Source organism: Musa acuminata, chromosome BXJ3-3, assembly GCF_036884655.1.
Source record: "Musa acuminata AAA Group cultivar baxijiao chromosome BXJ3-3, Cavendish_Baxijiao_AAA, whole genome shotgun sequence".
Lineage (NCBI taxonomy): Eukaryota > Viridiplantae > Streptophyta > Magnoliopsida > Zingiberales > Musaceae > Musa > Musa acuminata.
This window is the reverse complement of record NC_088351.1, coordinates 36,880,001-36,900,859: the sequence shown is the minus strand read 5'-3', so window position 1 is coordinate 36,900,859 and position 20,859 is coordinate 36,880,001. Positions and strand designations below refer to the sequence as shown.

Here is a 20,859-nt window from a genome sequence, read left to right as displayed (position 1 = left end):
TTTCTTCCAGGTTTGCCCTACTCCTCCTCCTACCTGCTTCGACCAGTTACTCACCAGCTAGTCGCCAAATCCTGCTTTGTGTACACCATTCTTTTTCTTTAGATTAATGGGGAGAGTTGCAGCAGGCGCTTTCCACACAGGGATTTGGAAGAACTCGAAGGTTTTCTCCATCAGTCACTGCACTCTATCTTCTTCAGTCTCGCATTAGATAGCATTAAAGAGGTGGTGACTTCATATATGTTCATCCTTTTCTGTTGGCATCAGAAAACAGTGTGTGGGCTGATCATCAAATTTTTATTTTTTATACATATAATGATTCTAGAGATTCAGAAAAGATCCTTCTAAAATCTTAGAAAAATAAACCTCTCAAAAGTTCTGAAATATCAACAATCATATACAAATTTTGATGAAAAAATATTACTCAATTCCATAAATATTATTTTCCCAAAATAATCAAGGGAAGGGAACAATATAGGAAATAACATAAGAGTGACAAATTATATAAAATATTTTAGAAATATTATTATTTTTTTAAATCTAATTGTAAATAACATAAGAGTGACAAATTAATATAAAGTAGATAATTTTGATCTCAAAAGAACTTTTTAGTTATGTAGCTAATCAGTATTATTCATATGCAAAGCAAAAACTTATTATGTTTTGATCTGAATTTGCTGGAAAATAATTTTTTATTAGTAATTTATAAGGTACATTTATCGTATATATATATTACTAATTTATAAGGTGTGTGTATATATATATATATATATATATATATATATATATATATATATATATATATATATATATATATATATTCAATTGCAATATGCAAATAAAGATTCTTGAAGGACGAAATCGTAAATGAAGCAAATGCACGGTAGCAATGACCTCATCGCGTGGGTTCACGAAATGGACGGTCAGGATCGGCGGAGACAAACTCGAACCCATCCTCCTCGGCCGGGGAATGGATTCCTTGCTTCGAGCTTAAAATATGATGGAACGGCTCGATAGGGTTCTTCCGGTCCGAGATCACCCCGTCCCCTTTTGCATCGTCGCCCCGCAAGGGTACGCTCTGATCCCGGATTCTGCTCCCCCTTTCTCTTGGTTTTGACTTGATTTCTTTGGATCTGACGAGTGTGAAGATCGGATTTGTATCTTTGTCGTTTTAGCTTCTCTTAGACAGAGATTGATCTGAGGGTTGTTCGAGACCAAGAAGTCATGGAGGGTCTGACGGATCACGTAGGATGAAGGATCGATAGGTAGATGCAAAGAGAGCGGGTTTGTAGTTGAAGAAGGATAGGAGTTCCGAAGAAAGTTTCCTGCTCGATTAGGGGGCCTGGGAATTGTCAGGTTTTGGAATAAGAAGCGGCATATGCTTCTGCTGCCGCGTAGACCAATCGAAGACAGTTTAGTTGTCTTTGCTTTTGGGAACAGTGGCTTTGAATTGATTAAGTGGATCGCTGATGTTCCCGAAAATTTCTGGCAAGGTCCAGATCCTAAAATGTTTGATGCGAATTTTGTAGCATGCAAAAACATGAATTCTAGGTTGATAGATCACTGTCTTCACTAGCAAGTGTAGGATTAGTCCGTCTGTTACAGTATTGTTGTCCATTAGCTATTTTCTGTGAGGGAAAAATAGATCTTAGCTAATAATAAAAAGTGAAAAATCGGGTTAGTTCAGTTTGAAGAATCTTTATGTCCATGTACTCTGAAGAAAGCTAATTCATGTATGCTTTACTGTATGAACACAATGGCCATGTTACATTACATTCATCATGGTAACCAAATTAAATAAATCAAAGAAACGTCAAGAAAAAAATAGAGACCAAAGCATATCTCATAGTCAAGGAAAGGGAACCAAATCAAATAAATCATCGTAATGTTAGAGAGCTTTGTCATACAATAATGGCATGTGCCTAAGTGTTGGAGGAGTTACAGTGATTTATTGATTTGGTTCCCTTACTTTGACCATGAGATTTCGTATCTTAAGTTTAAGATGTCACATGTTTTGGTTATATTGGTTAAGTCTATTTTCTGTTTTGAGAGTTGATAAATAAGTTGGTAGACAATAATGACTTAGACCTAAGTGCTAGAGGAGTTACAGTTATTTGACTTTGTTTCCTTTCTTTGACCATGAAATAAGCCATTGTATCTAATTTTTTCTTGTGGTATGATGCATTTGAACATTCAGATATTTGTTGAGTCATTGGAACTTGAGGTTTTCAGCACTTTTCTGGGATCTAATTCTTTGCCAGTATTGGCTATCAGATGGTCCAGACCTGATGAGGGTCATGTGAGGCCCCATGGATGAAACTAATTTGAATTCGAATCTTAAGTTTAAGATGTCACATGTTTTGGTTATATTGGTTCAGTCTATTTTCTATTTTGAGAGTTGATAAATAAGTTGACATACGGTAGTGACATAGACCTAAGTGCTAGAGGAGTTATGGTGATTTATTTGACTTGGTTCCCTTTCTTTGACCATGAAATAAGCTTTGGCATGTAATTTTTTCTTGTGATGTGATGCATTTGAACATTCTGATATTTGTTATGAGTCATTGGAACTCGAGGTTTTCAGCACTATTCTGGGATCTAATTTTTCGCCAGTATTGGCTATCAGATGGTCCAGACCTGATGAGGGGCATATGAGGCCCAATGGATGAAACTAATTTGAATTTGAATCTTAAGTTTAAGATGTCACATGTTTTGGTTATATTGGTTCAGTCTATTTTCTGTTTTGAGAGTTGATAAATAAGTTGACAGACAGTAGTGACATAGACCTAAGTGCTAGAGGAGTTATGGTGATTTATTTGACTTGGTTCCCTTTCTTTGGCCATGAAATAAGCATTGGCATGTAATTTTTTCTTGTGATATGATGCATTTGAATAATATGATATTTGTTACGAGTCATTGGAACTCAAGGTTTTCAGCACTTTTCTGGGATCTAATTCTTCGCCAGGATTGGCTATCAGATGGTCCACACCCGATGAGGGGCATATGAGGCCCCATGGATGAAACTAATTTAAATTTGTATCTTAAGTTTAAGATGTCACGTGTTTTGGTTATATTGGTTTAGTATATTTTCTGCTTTGACAGTTGATTAATAAGTTGATATACAATAATGACGTAGTCCTAAGTTCTAGAGGAGTTACAGTTATTTGACTTGGTTCCCTTTCTTTGACCATGAAATAAGCCATGGCATCTAATTTTTTCTTGTGGTATGATGCATTTGAACATTCAGATATTTGTTGAGTCATTGGACCTCGAGGTTTTCAGCACTTTTCTGGGATCTAATTCTTTGCCAGTATTGGCTATCAGATGGTCCAGACCTGATGAGGGGCATATGAGGCCCCATGGATGAAACTAATTTGAATTTGAATCTTAAGTTTAAGATGTGACATGTTTTGGTTTTATTGGTTCAGTCTATTTTCTGTTTTGAGAGTTGATAAATAAGTTGACATACAGTAGTGACATGGGCCTAAGTGCTAGAGGAGTTATGGTGATTTATTTGACTTGGTTCCCTTTCTTTGACCATGAAATAAGCTTTGGCATGTAATTTTTTCTTGTGATATGATGCATTTTAGCATTCTGATATTTGTTATGAGTCATTGGAACTCGAGGGTTTTCAGCACTTTTCTGGGATCTAATTCTTTGCCAGTATTGGCTATCAGATGATCCAGACCTGATGAGGGGCATATGAGGCCCCTTGGATGAAACTAATTTGAATTGGTATCTTAAGTTTAAGATGTCACATATTTGGTTATATTAGTTCAGTCTATTTTCTGTTTTAGAGTTGATAAATAAGTTGACATACAGTAGTGGCATAAACCTAAGTGCTAGAGGAGTTATGGTGATTTATTTGACTTGGTTCCCTTTCTTTGACCATGAAATAAGCTTTGGCATGTAATTTTTTCTTGTGATGTGATGCATTTGAACATTCAGATATTTGTTATGAGTCATTGGAACTCGAGGTGTTCAGCACTATTCTGGGATCTAATTCTTCACCAGTATTGGCTATCAGATGGTCCAGACCTGATGAGGGGCATATGGGGCCCCATGGATGAAACTAATTTGAATTCAAATCTTAAGTTTAAGATGTCACATGGTTTGGTTATATTGGTTCAGTATATTTTCTGTTTTGAGAGTTGATAAATAAGTTGACATACAGTAGTGACAAAGACCTAAGTGCTAGAGAAGTTATGGTGATTTATTTGACTTGGTTCCCTTTCTTTGACCATGAAGTAAGCTTTGGCATGTAATTTGTTCTTGTGATATGATGCATTTGAACATTCTGATATTTGTTATGAGTCATTGGAACTCGAGGTTTTCAGCACTTTTCTGGGATCTAATTCTTTGCCAGTATTGGCTATCAGATGGTCCAGACCTGATGAGGGGCATATGAGGCCCCATGGATGAAACTAATTTGAATTTGTATCTTAAGTTTAAGATGTGACATGTTTTGGTTATATTGGTTCAGTCTATTTTCTATTTTGAGAGTTGATAAATAAGTTGACGTACAGTGGTGACAAAGACCTAAGTGCTAGAGGAGTTATGGTGATTTATTTGACTTGGTTCCCTTTCTTTGACCATGAAATAAGCTTTGGCATGTAAATTTTTCTTGTGATATGATGCATTTGAACATTCAGATATTTGTTACGAGTCATTGGAACTCGAGGTTTTCAGCACTATTCTGGGATCTAATTCTTTGTCAGTATTGGCTATCAGATGGTCCAGACCTGATGAGGGGCATATGAGGCCCCATGGATGAAACTACTTTGAATTTGTATCTTAAGTTTAAGATGTCACATGTTTTGGTTATATTGGTTGTCTATTTTCTGTTTGGAGAGTTGATAAACAAAATAATCCTTTGCAGAAGTCACTAAGTCAACTTATTCACGGGGAGTCTATATGTACCAGGACAACCCAATGCTCTCCTTACTTGTAAATCCAGACACTAACTTTTTCTTTGACAAGAGAATTAGATATTGGAACTGAGTTGGAATGATAGACATGTGGTATTAGTTGGAGTTTTATTTGGGGAGGAAATTATTTATTGCCTGTCCATTTCTTTCCTTTAACCAATATCCGAAATCTTGTTAGGAAAGACAGTGCAGCTTGAATAACTGGGAGTGCTGGTCAGCTGGTAGTACATGTTTCATTTCCTCTTGTTTGTTTTTCTCTTCTTTTCTAAAATGTTGCATGAGTCCTAAGAATTTTAGTTGATGTTTAAGAAAGGAAGGGACACAAGCACAAAGATCAGTACATTTCAATTGGTGTTGCGAATTAAAACGTATTTTTTGGGCTGCAGGCATTCCACCCGTATTGTCTCCCTCAAATTTTTTCTTTTGTTTCTTCTCTAATAGTTAGAGATGGCCTCCTGCTCTTCGAGGCTGTAATTTGTCTGATTGAATCTAATTTTGGTTGAAGTTTACACTTAAATCTCTAACTAACTTTACTCAATCTCTAGGTCTGTTTTTTTAGACTCGCTACATGTATATCAGAGAGGGAAAACTATGGTATAAGCTTACTTCTAATGAGAATGAACTGGGGTTTTGACCAATCAATCTTATTTATCGTCTGTTTTATGGATATGGTTATGATTTGTAGAAGTAAATATTAATTCTTTCCAGAAAGTATAGTGTGATTCTTTTTTGAAAGATGAAAATCCAATTGCACTTGGTACTTTAATTGACCGAGTTAAAGTAGTAGTAGGATCTTGTATGAACTAAAATGCTGTGCTCATGTACTTGTTTTTAATTGAGTTACAACAAATGTACCAAAAATAGTGATTTTAGTGCTTGTTTCATGGAATTTGGGATATTATCAGTATAATTAGATTCTCAGTAAATTTAAGAGATTTTAACATTATATTTCTACTGTTTTCATAGATGTCGCAAACAAAAGAAGTGAGGTAAGCAGCTTTCAAAATCACTGGTGCAGTTGATGGTACCTTCTGTATCAACCTTTTTCCCCTTCCAACAATGAATAGCTTTCTTCAGGTATACTTCTCGATCAGTGACACCTCCCCCAAGTAGACGTAGCAAATCAATAACTCCATCTCGATCAAGGTCGAGGAGTCGCTCCAGGTACATGGAATTTTGGTATTTTATGAGTTGTTTCTCTTGAGGGCGGGCCTTGGTACAACGGTAATGTTGCTCCTTTATGATCCGGAAGACCAAGGGTCGAGTCACAAAAATAGCTTCTTTTAAATATTTAAAGGTAAGGCTGTGTGCATTGACCCTCCCTAGACCCCATATTGGCGAGAGCCTCGTGCACTTGGTGCGCTTTTTTATGAGTTACTTCTCTTGCTGCTGACCTTACCTGTTGTTTACGAAAGAGTAAGGTGGTTTTTTGTTTTTTTTTTGTGCTAATGACATGCATTTTGCATAACTGTGTGTATGTAACAGGAGCCAAGATTTTGATTCAAGTAATCCTGGAAACAACTTGTATGTAACAGGCTTATCCACACGAGTAAGCAGCAGTGACCTTGAGAAATATTTTAGCAAAGAAGGAAAGGTATGACTTCAATGAAGTATTAATACTTTTCGTTGTCGAATGTGAGTTGCTGATACATATATATTGTCATACTAAAGATTTTAGTATTGAATATTAGCATGCAAACTTTTGGAAAATTTTCTTTAGCATTCATTCATTAGATGTTATGTTGCAACTTTTGTATGCTAAAACTTGCTTAACAGTTTTGTCAAGGTCAGATGGATGTGATCGCCAGAAGGTTTCTGACTTATAAAGTAAGGTCCAACACGTAGTATGTAGATATATGCAAGGTTCTCAATCTTGCATATCAGACCCATGCCAGTCCATGGCTGAGCTGGTAGAAGTTCGATCCATGCTAGCATACTGACACATTTGTTGCTTAATTATTTGTTGGAAATTATTGGTACATACTTTTTATGGAAATAAGTGTAATTTAGAAATTTTACAAGTATGAATGGAAGTCCAGGTATATTGTTTAATTTTAACTTTTGACATTTCTATTTCACTAAATGAAACTTTGCATGTTGTATAGGTTTCGGAATGCCATGTGATTGTGGACCCTCGCACAAGGGAATCTCGTGGTTTTGGTTTTGTAACAATGGAGACTGTGGAAGGTGCCGAGCGCTGTGTTAAGTACCTAAACCGTTCTGTACTTGAAGGCCGTTTAATCACAGTGCAGAAGGTAGCATAACTTTGTTTCTTAGATAGTGTTATGTAACATTGCCTATTTTTTTACGTAATAGCACGTTGCTTCTTTTCATCTCGAGATGTGTTGCCTGATAACTTTTGGCATCAGGTTTGGTGTTGTGTAGCTTCATCGAAATATCCATATGTGCTCTTAACAGTCTGACCTCCCCATCCCAACCTGAGCACTACATCGACATATCGAAGTCACGAAAATTCGACTTTATTATAGAGGATTGCATGCCGTGTATTCCTTTTTTACGCTGATTATTAACATCTTCTGGTATGCCCAATAAAATTATGTCCTGCTGTAATATTTAATTGGTTTTGGTTGCATTTTTGTTTTTGGGTTAGCACTGATACATCAATAATAAAACAATTATAAGAAAGGTGCTTTGACTTTCCTCAAGAGACTGAATAACCACATTCTTTTATCATAGCTTGCAAGTGTACCAGAATTACATGGTTCTGTACCAAATTTACAAAATGAAGATATTAACAATGAAATGCAACTTCACTGCCTGCTGTTCTCACTACTTTACTAAATTCTGTGCAATATCAGTTATAAGTGTCATGGTCTGTATGGTACAGTTCATATTTACCTGTTCACTCTGTTCTTTTTGTTGTTTCAATGGCAGGCAAAAAGGAAGCGTGGAAGGACACCAACTCCTGGAAGGTATCGTGGTGCCAGAGAAAGAAGAGGTACATATTTTGTTCATCAGTATCTGATGTCCTTGTGCTCTTCTCAAAAAATGATTCATGCATGTACTGCTTTTTTGTTATATATTGCCCATTTCTGAATGTACCTATTTATACGTGCACTGTAAGTAATTGAATAATTCTTTATGTTGCTGATATTGTAGTTATTTCCTTGTTCTTAAACTATGCTGGCCTCTTTAGAGCTGAAAGTTTTGCCATTACTCAAACTATTAGGATGATCAATTGCTTTTGCTGTCATACTTTATCATAAGGTTAGTATTGATAATTGATTGAATCTCATTTTTAAATTTAGTTAGTGAACTGATGAATATAGACTTTTCCCAGAACCAACAATTACCATGCATATGTAATTTCTATCTCTGTTATTTATAATGTTCAAATGTGAAAAGTTTTGGAGCAATCTAATCTTTAAGATACAATAGATTTGAAAAACCTGGAAAAATCATTCTTCTAATCTTTAGATGTGACAGGGAGTGGCCTTTGTATGTGACATTTCATCTCTTGTTTATTTAAAATAACCTCTATTGTTTCAGTTTGTCCGGTCACCCTTTTGGACACCTTTTGTCATTTAGGATGCTTTGCAGATTGCTAGATTTGATGTTCATAACATCGAAACTTTGCTGAATTAAATCCTCAGCTAAAACTCACTTTGATACACTTTTTCGTTATTGAAGAAATTGAGAATTATTAGGAATGAACGGTCTGAACAAAGATGGCAGCAGCAAAAGTTGTTGGTGCTGTATGTGCATTTTAATTAAGTGCATGGTAATTTGAAGGACTAATTGCAGGAATGGTCCTTTATGTACCATTGTGCTGGTTTCATGCAACAAAATCCACTGTCAGATTGCGTTGTATTAGTTTACTTGTCTAATTGTTCTAATAGCATGGTGATCTTTTTTTTCTTTTCTTCATTTGGCAGGTCGTGATCGTAGGCGCTCTCGAAGCTATTCACCATACTGGTCACGTCGTAGGGATCGCTCGCGATCGCGCACTCGTTCTCGCTCGCGCTCAAGGGGTCGGCGAGACCGATCCTACTCACCATATGCAAGGGAATCTCATAGGAGGCGCAGGGAACGATCCTCGTCGCGGACAAGCGACCGCAAATCCAACTAAGAACTACTGTGTGAGCCCACCCCCGCCATCTCCTACATTTAAATCAGATGTAGTTTCTCAAACTGTTATACAGTTAAAAACATCCTTTCTTCTTATTATTGGACAGGAAGACGAGAATTTAGATTGGTTTGCTTCATCCGCAATGTCTTCCAGACACAATGCCATAATGCTTTCTGTATTCATGGGAACCCCTGTGAACTAAGTTCCAACTATCCATTATTCACTTTTACCCCATACTAGTTTGGACTGTCATATTTCACAATCTCAGGTGCAAGGTTTAAGAAAGTTGTACATTGTTTTGCCGTTTACAGACTTTGTTAAGGCTATCCTAAAATCTAATAGCACGTTATCGTGAGATGTATCTTTAAGCATCGCCTGACCTTTCTTTGCTGAAGAATTTTTCACTTCGTTGTTGCAGGTTTATTTTTTGTACCAAATCTATCAGATGATCCATCAACACTCTCTCGAATGTTGACAATTCGTGACATGATGATATTTGATGCATATCAAAGTAGCGTGAGAAGATTCTACTCAATCGATAAATAGATATTTTAATATGGGTTAACTATTTTCGTTGGAACAGCACGAGCGATAAATCTACCTTCATTGGATATGAGGTGAGAGATGGTATACTAAAATAAAACCTTAAACAAGTATCTCACTATCTTGAAGAGGACTTAAATGAGAGAAGACATGAGGGTAAAAAGAAATAAGATAATCCAAGAAAAAAGAAAAATAGATCTGTTCCTGAAAGAACTTGTCATGAGAAATGGCACCCACGAGGTGGAAAACGAACACCATAAATATAAACGTATGTTCGTTTCATGTCAGAAGTGGGATCTAATAGGGAAAATAATAATATAGTGTTTATATCTTACTTAAATATTGCAAGAGGGGTCCATACCGAGAAAAATATGAAAAACATATAATGTCAGAAGTGGGATTTGAACCCACGCTCTCTCACGAGAACCAGAACTTGAGTCTGGCGCCTTAGACCACTCGGCCATCCTGACGTTGCTGTTTTTAGTATCGAATGATAAATATAAATACGTTATAGTGATACTATAAATCTTCGGTTCAGAGTAAATCGCAGCTGTCGACGGCGCGGCCGACTCCGCTGGCTGTGGACCCACTCGCCGTCCCTTCCGTCTTTTCGAGTTTCGAGAAAGAAAAATAATAGGAACAAAATGATATTTATGTTCATTAGTAGGGGATAATTTAGTGATATTAATTTTTTTAAATAAGATCATAAATAATAAAAAATTGCAATCAGTAATCTTTAAAATAATAGAAAAAAAAAGAATGATTCGACGCACAAGGCTTACAAAAGTAATGCGTCTTCACTACCCGTTTATTTATCTTAATATTATTTATTTTACTAATAAAAATTAATATTTTAGTTTGTAATAACAGACGATGTTAATGGTGACAGGCAATAGCAAAAGTGAAGGCCGTGGATAGTTATTGTAAATAAATAGAGCGATGAAGAGAGATGAAAACTATTTTGCTTCTACATTGATACTAACGTAATTGTCGAGTGATGAAAGGGTCGCTCGACATTTATGTCGATACAATTATCAAGCGACAAAATGATTGCTCGATATCTGCGTCGATACTAACATAGTTACTTAAAAATAAAAGGGTCATTCGATATTTGCATCGATAACTAATTATGTTGATACTGTTGTTGAGTAAATGCAAAACGCTCCTCATCTCTCGTAGTCACTTTCATCATTCATAACAGTCACCCATGATCTCAACGACGTCGCTATTCGTTATCATTGACATCATCCATCACCAGTAACTAGAATGTTAAAAAATTTTATTTTTATTGATAAAATCAATGATATTAAATTAAATAGATCTATATATTATATATATATATATATCAATATAATTTTTTTAAAATATACAAAGTAAAATATAAAAAAGGTTAACTATAAAAAAAATATAATTAGCCCACGCCGAAGCGGCAGCAGCCGGAGGACGACGGTAAAATCCTCCAGTCATTTCACTCCACTTCGCTTGAAACCAATAAAAGCGTCTCTTCAACGACTCCACTGCCGTGCCACGAGTCCGCACAGGAGACGCAACATGGAGTGGATTCCAGCGCCGTATTCCCGTGTCTCGCCTCGTTGAACTTTTGCATGCAGAGCTCTCGATTTATGACCCCCTTACGTCGCCGCGGCTTCTCGGGCGCAACCGAGTCCTGGAGGCCATGGCCGGAACAAGAGGCTTGGCCGCTGCACTTTTGCTGCTGCTCTGCCTTCAGCTCTTTGCTGCGGGGAGACCGATTCGCCCTGCGGCTAGTGGCGGCGGCGATGGCTCAGGGTTTGGCCGTGGGTCGAGATACGGGTCTAGATATGGTGGTGGCGAGGGAACTGGTGGAGGCTATGGAAGAGGAGGTGGTGGTGGTGGATCAGGGATCCGGCTCCCGCTATGGTTCTGGGAATGGTAGTGGCGAGGGGATGGGTGGGGCTTATGGAGGTGGTGGCGACGGAGGATCGGGTTACGTGTTATAGCCATCGCCGTCACTTCCGCTCTCTCTTTTGCTTGTCGTTTCTTTGGTTCGCATTATAACCATCGTTTGCGGATTTGTTCTTCGGGTCGGATCCGAAATCTCGGACCCTAATCCTGTTAGAATTCGCAGAGGGTGGGTTTAAATTAAATTAGAGATTAAAGGCTTTAAACAAAGAGATAAATAAATGAAATGCATTGTAACAACAAAGAGAGAGTGTGAAATTAGTCCTTAGTTTTTATCTTTATCATTTTTGGTCTCATTGTTTAGTTTATTTTAGGACTAATTATATATTATCCCCTTCCGTTAAATACTTTTACCATTTCGGTCCCTACACCTTAAGAAGTTATATTAATATCTCGATAGTTACTAAAGTGAAATATCTAATTTCATTTATCCTAACGTTACGGGTGATTATTGTGGCCGAGGAGAATGACGATGAGAGTTGAGGGCTACTTTGCATCTGCGTTAATGTCAACGTAATTGTCAAGCGAAACGATACCGCTCTTCATCCTGCGTCAACGTAGTTACTAAGCGACATTGCTCTACATTTACATCATCGTTGATGTAATTGCTAAGCAACACCACTCTGTTTTGGAGTCGACACTGATGCAAATACTAAGCGACTCTCACATCTCGTCGTCGCTCTCCTCATCCGTAATAATCACCCGCAACCCCTAACGATGTCGTTGTCTGCCACCAGCAACTAGAATATTAAAATTATCTTTTTTTTTCTTTACTTTTATTTTTTCGTTAGTAAAATTGACATGTTAAGATGAATAGACATAACTATTTCACATTTGTAATCGACAATATACTTTTTTTTAAATATAAGGATCATAATACTAAAAGTAACTAACTAAAAAGGAGTAATTTTTAATTAACTCTTATTTTTATAAAGATTTGCAAAAAAAAATATCAACAGTAACAATAACAAAAACTTGTAATATCAGAATTATATGGTCAAGCAATTGCTAGTTTTTTATATAATTTTCAATTAAAACCAGCTGTAATGCCACTTAAAGACTAATAAAGTATTCCTCAATGGATGATAAGCCATTACTTCTGAAAGGGAGGATGGTGATAACAAAACTTCTGGATATACATGCATGTCATAGACGCTGTTAATCCAAGATAGAGCAGCTGTCTTCAGCTATCGAGAACAGTTCAAAAAAGATAATTTAATTACATTTCATGGTTTGGTGTTACTGACCGCTGTCAGTTCGACATCATTACCAACCTTCTTTGTTCGCATACAAATGCATATGGAAATTATTTCATTTTTGCACTGAATGAATTCAAAATATTAGTTTCGATACTCGAAAGAACCTACATTGAATGAACTGCTGGGAGATTCAAAATGCTGTGCAGAAGCCTCTTCTGGTAATCCAGAATGTGAAAACATAATGTTTGTCTGCATCCAAAGATGAGGTATCAGCACATGAAGCTAAGACACCTTTCAGAATAAAATTGTCGATATAGGTTGACTGATATCAACTACATTTAAAGAGCAAATCCGACACTTTTCGCAAGTACCTGTATATTATCATATCAAGTTGTAAAAAATTTGATGTAAGCAGGACAAACTTTTCTTATCTTGGATTTGAAACCCGAGAATCTGGCATTCCTTTTTTGACCCTACCTCTCTATTAAAGATGCATCAACAGCTGCAATATGAGCCAATGTGGTGCTCTTCCTTTTTTGACAGATGGGAGGCTTCCAAGTCTCTAATGAAGTTCTAATATGTTGAGAAGTTGTGATCTCGGAACCAAATATGACTGATGAAGTTGACCGAGTCATGTATCATTGTCATAAAGCCTTTTCCAGTTAACCAGCAAGGGGAACCCATTCACCTGCAAGACAATGACAGTAACTTTGTGTCAGTCTGCACACAGCTAAATTAATGGAAGTTCCATATTACAGTATTACTTCATTGGACTTTGCATTAATCATGAGTCATCATTGTGCCAGAAGTTCACCCCAGCTTGCAGCCTTTGAGAAAAGTTAATTAACATGGTTGTTTAATTCTAGTTATTTACCTCAATTTGACACCATTAAGGATTGGCAAACATGAAGAAACCCCAGATGAGGTGGTAGTGGCCTCTTATTTGAGTAGAAATCAATTCACTTGACATTCACAGTCTGTGCTATATAAAAGAGAATCTCATTCCAAGGTCCCCTAACTGGGTGATAGTTATGTGTTAGTACAATCACAAACTCATTTTTTTACATATTAATACTGAACTTTCAAAAACTTGGTTACAAAGGAAAAAATTCTGGACACCAGCAATAAGCTTGGAAAGAACAAAAAATATCTTAAATCTAAGTCATCCATATACAAAAACAGCATCATGAAAATTTTTTATACTTTATTCTGGATATTTAGTTCAAACTTCAAATCATCATCTCCAAATTATCAATGAAGGCAAAATTGTCCAGAGTAGGTTATTATATTCATGTCAGCTGTCACACTGTCAAACCAAAATTACTCATGCTTCCAGCTGTTTGATTAAAAAAAGAATATTCTTTTCTGGAATCTTCTAGAAAGATTTTTTCCACTTTTGATTCTTCTAGAAGACCCTCAAAAGGAAACAACATGATTATCTCAGAAGTGATTGTGAAGCCAGTCGATGGGTTGGGAATCAACAAATAATGTACCTAGTTTGTGGCCATCAAAGACTAACATGCACACATAATGATCATACTATTATAATAATGTATATGAATATAATGAATAGAGAAGTGTCATAAGTTCTTACCATGCATCCGCTGGACAAAGCGCCCAAATTCTTTGAAATTGTGGGCGTACATGAGAACTGGGTTAAGCCTGAGGTATGTAAATGTTGATAAATGTCGTCCATCTGGATCACTCAATGGCTTAGCATTATCCAAGATCTTATTGTAATCATCTCTATCATAGCAAGGAAGAGCATTTTCACTAGCCATCGGTACAGAAACATCCCATGCAGCATTTAACACCTGATAATAAGGCTGCATCTAATCAGCAGAAGTGTGCTTGCACAAAACAACTTTACCAATGGTTGTGTCAATACTGTCTACTAACAATAGTGGAAAAATAGATATACTAGTTGAAAGATGATAATCTTTCTACTTAATGCAACTTAGCCAGTGTTCTCCACATTGAAGAACGATTTTAGCACAAAAGATTGACTACGCAAAGTATAGAAATTTAGAATGCAAGTTGCTGTTTGGCAAATTTTATGTTTAAAAATCCAAATGGCTGGTAAAATACCAATAGATCAGGACTGGTTCAATATGATAATCACAAATTCTAACTCCACCCTATAGACACCAATAACCCTAACTGATATATGATCTTGAACAAATCAGGTGCCTCAAGAACCTTACACAAAAATGGACTTTTATAGAGATGGAATAAAACAATGCATCAAAGTTGGACCATGAGTAAGTAGCATACTGCAACGAATACATATTCCATTTCAATGTCAGATGAGATACTTTCAGCATGAGAGCCCGACAGCATAAAATAGCATCAGACTGGCTCAAATTTCCTAAGGGGAAACTTGAAAGAACTTGACAAGAGTTCAATAAACAATAAACACTATGAACAAGTCAGGAAATCCTGGATAAAGAATTGAAGCAGAAGTCAGATACAAGCTATTCTACAACGGAGGCCACACATCTCTTGGTTCATACAGATGTATATTTGCAAATGGCAAAGAAATCTGAGAAGGTGACGTATTTCTAGGACCAAATTGTGAAAGTCAGTAAAACAAGGCAGTGTCGACAGGCATTACATAGAAAAATGGATATCTGCCAAGAACATGAAAAAGTGAAACAACCTTTAAAATGTCATATGTGCCAAATCAAACCTTTGAGAATAACAATCCTTTACAGTGTCATACCTGCCAGACCAAACCCTCAGGATCTGCCATTGCTTCTGGGAAGTCCACATGTTGATCCAACGTGCGTAACTCAACACATGTAAAGTTCAATGTTGCCCCATGCTTCTTTAACATTGATGCAATTGGAGCATAGCCATCACGATTGCATGGGTTATAAAATCCAGCTGTTAACTCAGCAGCATGGCTGGCAGTTTTATACCACCAATGGACACCTGATATCTGCTTCAGCAATAAAAGAAAATACAACTAACACATGAAGAATAAGTTTATTCCTCCACAGTGTATATCAGCAATAAAAAAGATTGATGTAACTCCAACTTTTCTGAAGCTGGAAACAGAATTTTTTCTTGTTCTGAAGAGAATCATATTTGAGTAAATATGCAAAAAACTCATAGCCACAAATGAATATAATGTTAGGATCGAGAGCACTAAGAGGGGGGGGGGGGTGAATTAGTGCAGCGAAAATCTTACAGCAATTTAAAAGCTAAAGCTGCGTTCGTCCGATAAAAAATGATTTCGATATAAAAGCAGAATCACAGTGCAGTTTGCGTCTAAGCGCAGTTTTGCGTCTAAGCGCAGTTTGCGTCTAAACACAGTTTGCGTCTAAGCGCAGTTTGCGTCTAAGCACAGTTTGCGTCTAAGCGCAGTTTGCGTCTAAGCGCAGTTTGCGTCTAAACTCAGTTTTACATCCAAACGCAGTTTTACGTCAAAACGCAGTTTTACGTCTAAACGCAGTTTTACGTCTAAACGCAGTTTTGCGTCTAAACGCAGTTTTACGTCTAAACGCAGTTTTACGTCTAAACGCAGTTTTGCATCTAAACGCAGTTTTACGTCTAAACGTAATTTTACGTCTAAATGTAGTTTTGCGTCTAAAAGCAGTTTTGAACCTTGAAAAGCGTTTTACGTAGAAAGTAATTTGCAGTTATAAATGGAATCCGAATGTAAGCGTAAACTGCAGTGTGAAGATCGTACGAAAACACGATTTACGTTTGAATGCAGATTCTGAAAGATCAGAGCTTAGAAACTCGTTCGTAAAGGCGCAGAGGGCAGTAGCAATGTAGGAGGTTTGCAGTAATGATAAAGTGCTCAAGGTAAAAGCAAACCAGAGATTTAGAGTGGTTCGGTCAGTCTTGACCTACTCCACTTTTGGCTTCCTCCTCCAACGAGGTCACCGACGTCAACTAGCTGCCTTCCTTCAATGGGCGAAGGCTAACTGCCCTTTTACAGTTTCTCTCCTTTTGACAGGCTCAGGAGACAACCTTTACAGACCTTTCTCTCCTCACTTTACAACTGAAAACTTGAAGAACAGAAGGAGGAGACTTAAAGGCTTTACAACACTTTTGAGCTCTTAGAATCACAGAAAAGATCAAGATTTCGGTGTAGGTCTGTATCTTTTCAGTGCTGAATGGGTGGGGTATTTATAGGCCCCAACCCAATTCAAAATTCGAGCTCAAAACCATCAAATCCCGGAATTCCGGGATCAGGCGGTTGCACCTCTTGACTGGAGAGGTTGCACCGCCTGGCAGAGCTCGAAGACTGAGCTCAGGCGGATGCACCTCTCTGTCAGGGGTGGTTGCACCTTTCTGCCAGAGCTCGAAGACCGAGCTCAGGCGATGCATCACCTGTCCAGAGATGTTGCTACCTCTTGACAGAGGAGGTTGCACCGCCCAGTCTCGCTTGGAGACTGAGCCCTGGGCGGTTGCACCGCTTGGCTGGAGCGGTTGCACCGCCCAGTCTCGCTGGGAGACTTAGCCTGGGCGGTGCTACCTCCCTGCCTGGGCGGTTGCACCTCCCACAGCTACTTGGGTTCGAATGGGTTGAACCATTCGACCCAACTTGAGTTCTTCAGGGGCCCAATTGCCCCAGGATTAAGCTAATGGGATCACCTCCCATTTCTAACTTAATCACCGTGCTAACTACGATTAAATCTAAGACAATTTCTGCAGCTTTGCTTCGGTACGTCAATCGCTTCTTCCGGCGAGTTTCCGGCGAACTTCCGTCGATCATCCGATGAACCCTCGGTGATGCTTCTGCGGACTTCCGGCAAACTCCTGGACTTTGCGACGATCCACTTGGCAAGTTCCGACGAGCTTCGCTTGGCAAGCTTCTGGACTTCTCGGATCTATTCTCGCAGAACCTCCGACGACCGTCCGAACTTCCGTCGAACTCTCGAACTCCCAACGTGATCATGATCTTGACTCCGGCGCAACACCTGCTGCTTGTCTAACTTTCATCGTAGTTAATCCTGCACAACAAAACAAAACTTCGATCGAGACAATTAATCCTAAGCAATTAACCAAGTTGTCCGACATGTCATTGGTCCCTCGACGCTTCGTCCGATTCTTCGGCGCATCGTCCTCTTCTGCAGCCTATTGCCCAATCGGCCAGTCAACTCCGCAACTCCGATATCCTTGGCACAATACCCGCTCTTCTTGGCCCGATGCCCGAGTCCACGGCCCGAAGCCTTCTGTCGATACGTCGACCGATCCACCGGCCCGACGTCCAATCTTCTGACATGTTCCTTCGGCACAACATGATTTTCCTGCTTTAATTGTCTCATCCTGATCGAAGCATCCTGCGTCACTCAAAACGCAGATTAAATCATAAACATATATCAAGTAGTTTCATCATCAAAAGACGAGATTCAACATATAAGACACATGCAATGCTTGAAAATAATTATGTTGAATTATTTTAAAAAACTTACTGAAACTTACTGAAAGTAGCAAAAACCTTTGTACCTTAGCTTTAAAAAAGAGTAATAGAAAATCCTCCAAAATGGTTAAATAGATAAGAAATGTTGAATGCAAGATAAATCTATTTTCGACTACTAAGTTTAACAAAAGCAGCCATCTGAGATATGAATTAAGCATTAATAAAAATAAATTGATTATTCACAACAAAATAAATTGATTATTACAAGACAGACATTTTATTTCGAAATAAATTGATTATTCACAACAAAATAAAAATATTCAACTATGACATAAATGAATTAATAACTAACTCGAACCTTTACTGCAATGCATGAGCCTTCAAAGGCCAATTTGGCCAGAGATACTACGAGGTCTCCATGATCAACTAACACTTTTGAGTACCAACCAAGAAAGAATCTGCCATATGAGTTGTCATAATCACCTCCATCACGAAAAAATCCAATTTCATGAGGCTGGGAGTTATACGAGCCTGAATTTTGTGGCACTTTTCCTAACAAAGGGTGCCCCCTAGCTTTTGCTGCCTCTTCCAAACTTTGAAGTAAATAAGCATCATAACACTGGAAAGAGAACTTATTAGCTTCCATCTTTTCTTACAAAAATATGATCAATAATAATTAGGGAATTTTATAAACATTTTATGAAAAACCATCTTGCTGACATGAAAATCAGATACACCAAGCAGTGGAAATCCAAAGATGACATCAACTATAAATTTTCAAATCATATACAACTCCAAGAAAAGGAAGGAGACGACACGAATTAAGCCACCTGGAATTCGCCAATTCCTGGATATTTCCAACCATGCTTTGCTGGATAAGATGGGTAGCGCAGCTCTCCGCAAGGCCCTAATCCAATCTGAATCTCAGATATAGTGCCATCTTCGAAAAATTCATCGAACTCTACCCGGAAGCTTCTCATGTAGTCAAAATAAACCTGAAAAAGACTATTAAAGAATATACAAAAATTGACTAAATAACCATTTAGATATTTCAATAAATTATTTTGACATGTTGGTTTACAAATGAAAAAGGGAACAGAAAGCAGTACATATTTTGCTAGTAACTACCTGTTTTCTCAACTAAATTTCTATAGCAAGTGACACAAAGATAACCGAGATAAAATAACCAGGAAAGTTTCAAGTAAAGCAAATAAAAAAGAAACATGAGGGCAAAAGAAGATAGCTTTTGAACAACAATAAGCTTCGCTTCCACATATTCCATCTCAGAAAAGGAATCACATTTAACTATCAATACATACTCAGAATAATTATATGTACAAACCAACATGTAATTTCATAGAACATATCAAATATAAGTAAAAGTAGAAATATGATCAAAATTGTGTAGAGAAGAAAAAATGTCATAGAAAATTTTATCCTCATAACAACTACCACATTGGGGATTTGATTGCCGACTAACCTAATCTCTCTTTTTCAATGGACAAACATTATTTTCTAATCCTTATCTTCTAGTAGAAATTACAGAGGTTGCTATTCGGCAGCTTTAGCTGATGGCCTATTATGATGAATTGAACATCACGAAAAATGGACAGCGAATAAATATCTAAACTGCTTATCCAGGTCTAAGATGTATAAATTCCATAATCCAATTATAGACCATAAGATCCAGCCTGACACAATCCAAGGATAACATCCATGATCAGGATCTTGCAGTGCAGATCTTAAAGATGCAGCAATAACCTCCAAATGGTCTGTCATTTGGTCCATATGTACAATCCACATTGTAGAACATAAATCCTTCCAACAATGACTCCGAAGTACACAGGTACTGAAAATGTTGTTTTGCAATAACATTGGAACAAGACAGGATCTGAATGCTACATGGAAATGATCTGTTAACTAAATTGAGGGAAAGGTGAAGTACCTCGACTGCTGTTCGGCCTCTTAATACTCTTTTCCTGTCTATTCCCCAAGAAAGGCATTCTGTGTTGTGTCTCCCTTCTCTGTCTGTGAAATAAATGTCTGGGTTGCTGTTGCCAATTTCTATAACCCAATGAGGCAAAGGAATCCATACATCATCACCAACATTACCTCCACATTCATGAAATGACATCACAACCTTGACAATATAATTCAAGAGAAGTCAAGTCAGATCAAATGTAATCTTTACAAAAATAAAGTCATTGAATAAAGTTAAACACACAATTCAATCATGATAAGGCCTACTGCAATGTTAAATTATAGAGAAAGAACATACAAATACAGAATTACCTACACCTCTAGCTACAAATAGAAAAAAGCCCTAAAAGCCAACCCTTCCAATGCATTTCCTTACATAGCAAACACCACTCTTATTTGGTTTACCAACACTGTTATCAAACTGACAATCAAAGCAAGGTTGTGATTCAACCCAGAGATTCAATTTCTACACTTTCAGCAGTAAAAGTCAATCTAAAAAGTCTAAAAGCATTATGAGACATCATGAAAATTCAAGAAAACCAAATCAATTTAGAAACTACATAATTATGCCTCAATAATCAGGTTTTTGGTAGAGAATAAGATATTGTATATGACTATTTATGATAGTCTTCGATTCATTGTTGCCAGTGAAATAAAAAGACAATAATGCCCTTGTTTAAAAAATATATAATCTTTTTTAAATTGGTATAAGAGTCATTAACTGTAAATCTTGGTACTAGCCTGAAAGCAGAAAATTTAATGAAGTAAATCATTTTATTTAGGATCGATTAGTATGTTCTCTCG

General features: G+C 37.3%; 2 protein-coding genes and 1 non-coding gene across 3 annotated transcripts in view; 1 reads left to right on the top strand and 2 right to left on the bottom strand.

Moving 5' to 3' along the window:
• Window positions 1-957: 957 nt before the first annotated feature.
• LOC103978668 (serine/arginine-rich splicing factor SR45a) lies at window positions 958-9,370 on the top strand. Its single transcript, XM_009394543.3, has 8 exons — window positions 958-1,068; window positions 5,892-5,914; window positions 6,003-6,089; window positions 6,411-6,519; window positions 7,031-7,180; window positions 7,821-7,884; window positions 8,822-9,025; window positions 9,122-9,370. The coding sequence occupies exons 2-7, from the start codon at window positions 5,892-5,894 to the stop codon at window positions 9,013-9,015; spliced, it is 627 nt and encodes a 208-aa protein (XP_009392818.1). The 5' UTR covers window positions 958-1,068; the 3' UTR covers window positions 9,016-9,025; window positions 9,122-9,370.
• A 574-nt stretch (window positions 9,371-9,944) lies between these two features.
• On the bottom strand, window positions 9,945-10,028 carry TRNAL-CAA (transfer RNA leucine (anticodon CAA)). The gene has a single exon. It is a non-coding gene; the product is annotated as a tRNA-Leu (tRNA).
• Window positions 10,029-12,699: 2,671 nt separating this feature from the next.
• The window catches only part of LOC135632424 (beta-amylase 2, chloroplastic-like), a 10,090-nt gene continuing 1,930 nt past the window's right edge, over window positions 12,700-20,859 (bottom strand). Inside the window, exons 4-10 of the mRNA XM_065140993.1 lie at window positions 20,021-20,215; window positions 18,906-19,070; window positions 18,434-18,694; window positions 15,421-15,639; window positions 14,293-14,512; window positions 13,070-13,386; window positions 12,700-12,947 (exon numbers count right to left, since the gene is read on the bottom strand). Coding sequence (XP_064997065.1) covers window positions 13,361-13,386; window positions 14,293-14,512; window positions 15,421-15,639; window positions 18,434-18,694; window positions 18,906-19,070; window positions 20,021-20,215 — 1,086 coding nt within the window. The 3' untranslated portion in view covers window positions 12,700-12,947; window positions 13,070-13,360. The remainder of the gene's footprint in view (window positions 12,948-13,069; window positions 13,387-14,292; window positions 14,513-15,420; window positions 15,640-18,433; window positions 18,695-18,905; window positions 19,071-20,020; window positions 20,216-20,859) is intronic.

Bases quoted from the DNA above. Each gene is read 5' to 3' on its own strand.
- LOC103978668 (XM_009394543.3), top strand. From the start codon at position 5,892: ATGTCGCAAACAAAAGAAGTGAG. The intron at 6,520-7,030 runs GTATGACTTCAA...CATGTTGTATAG, and splicing joins ATTTTAGCAAAGAAGGAAAG to GTTTCGGAATGCCATGTGAT. The intron at 7,181-7,820 runs GTAGCATAACTT...TTTCAATGGCAG, and splicing joins GTTTAATCACAGTGCAGAAG to GCAAAAAGGAAGCGTGGAAG.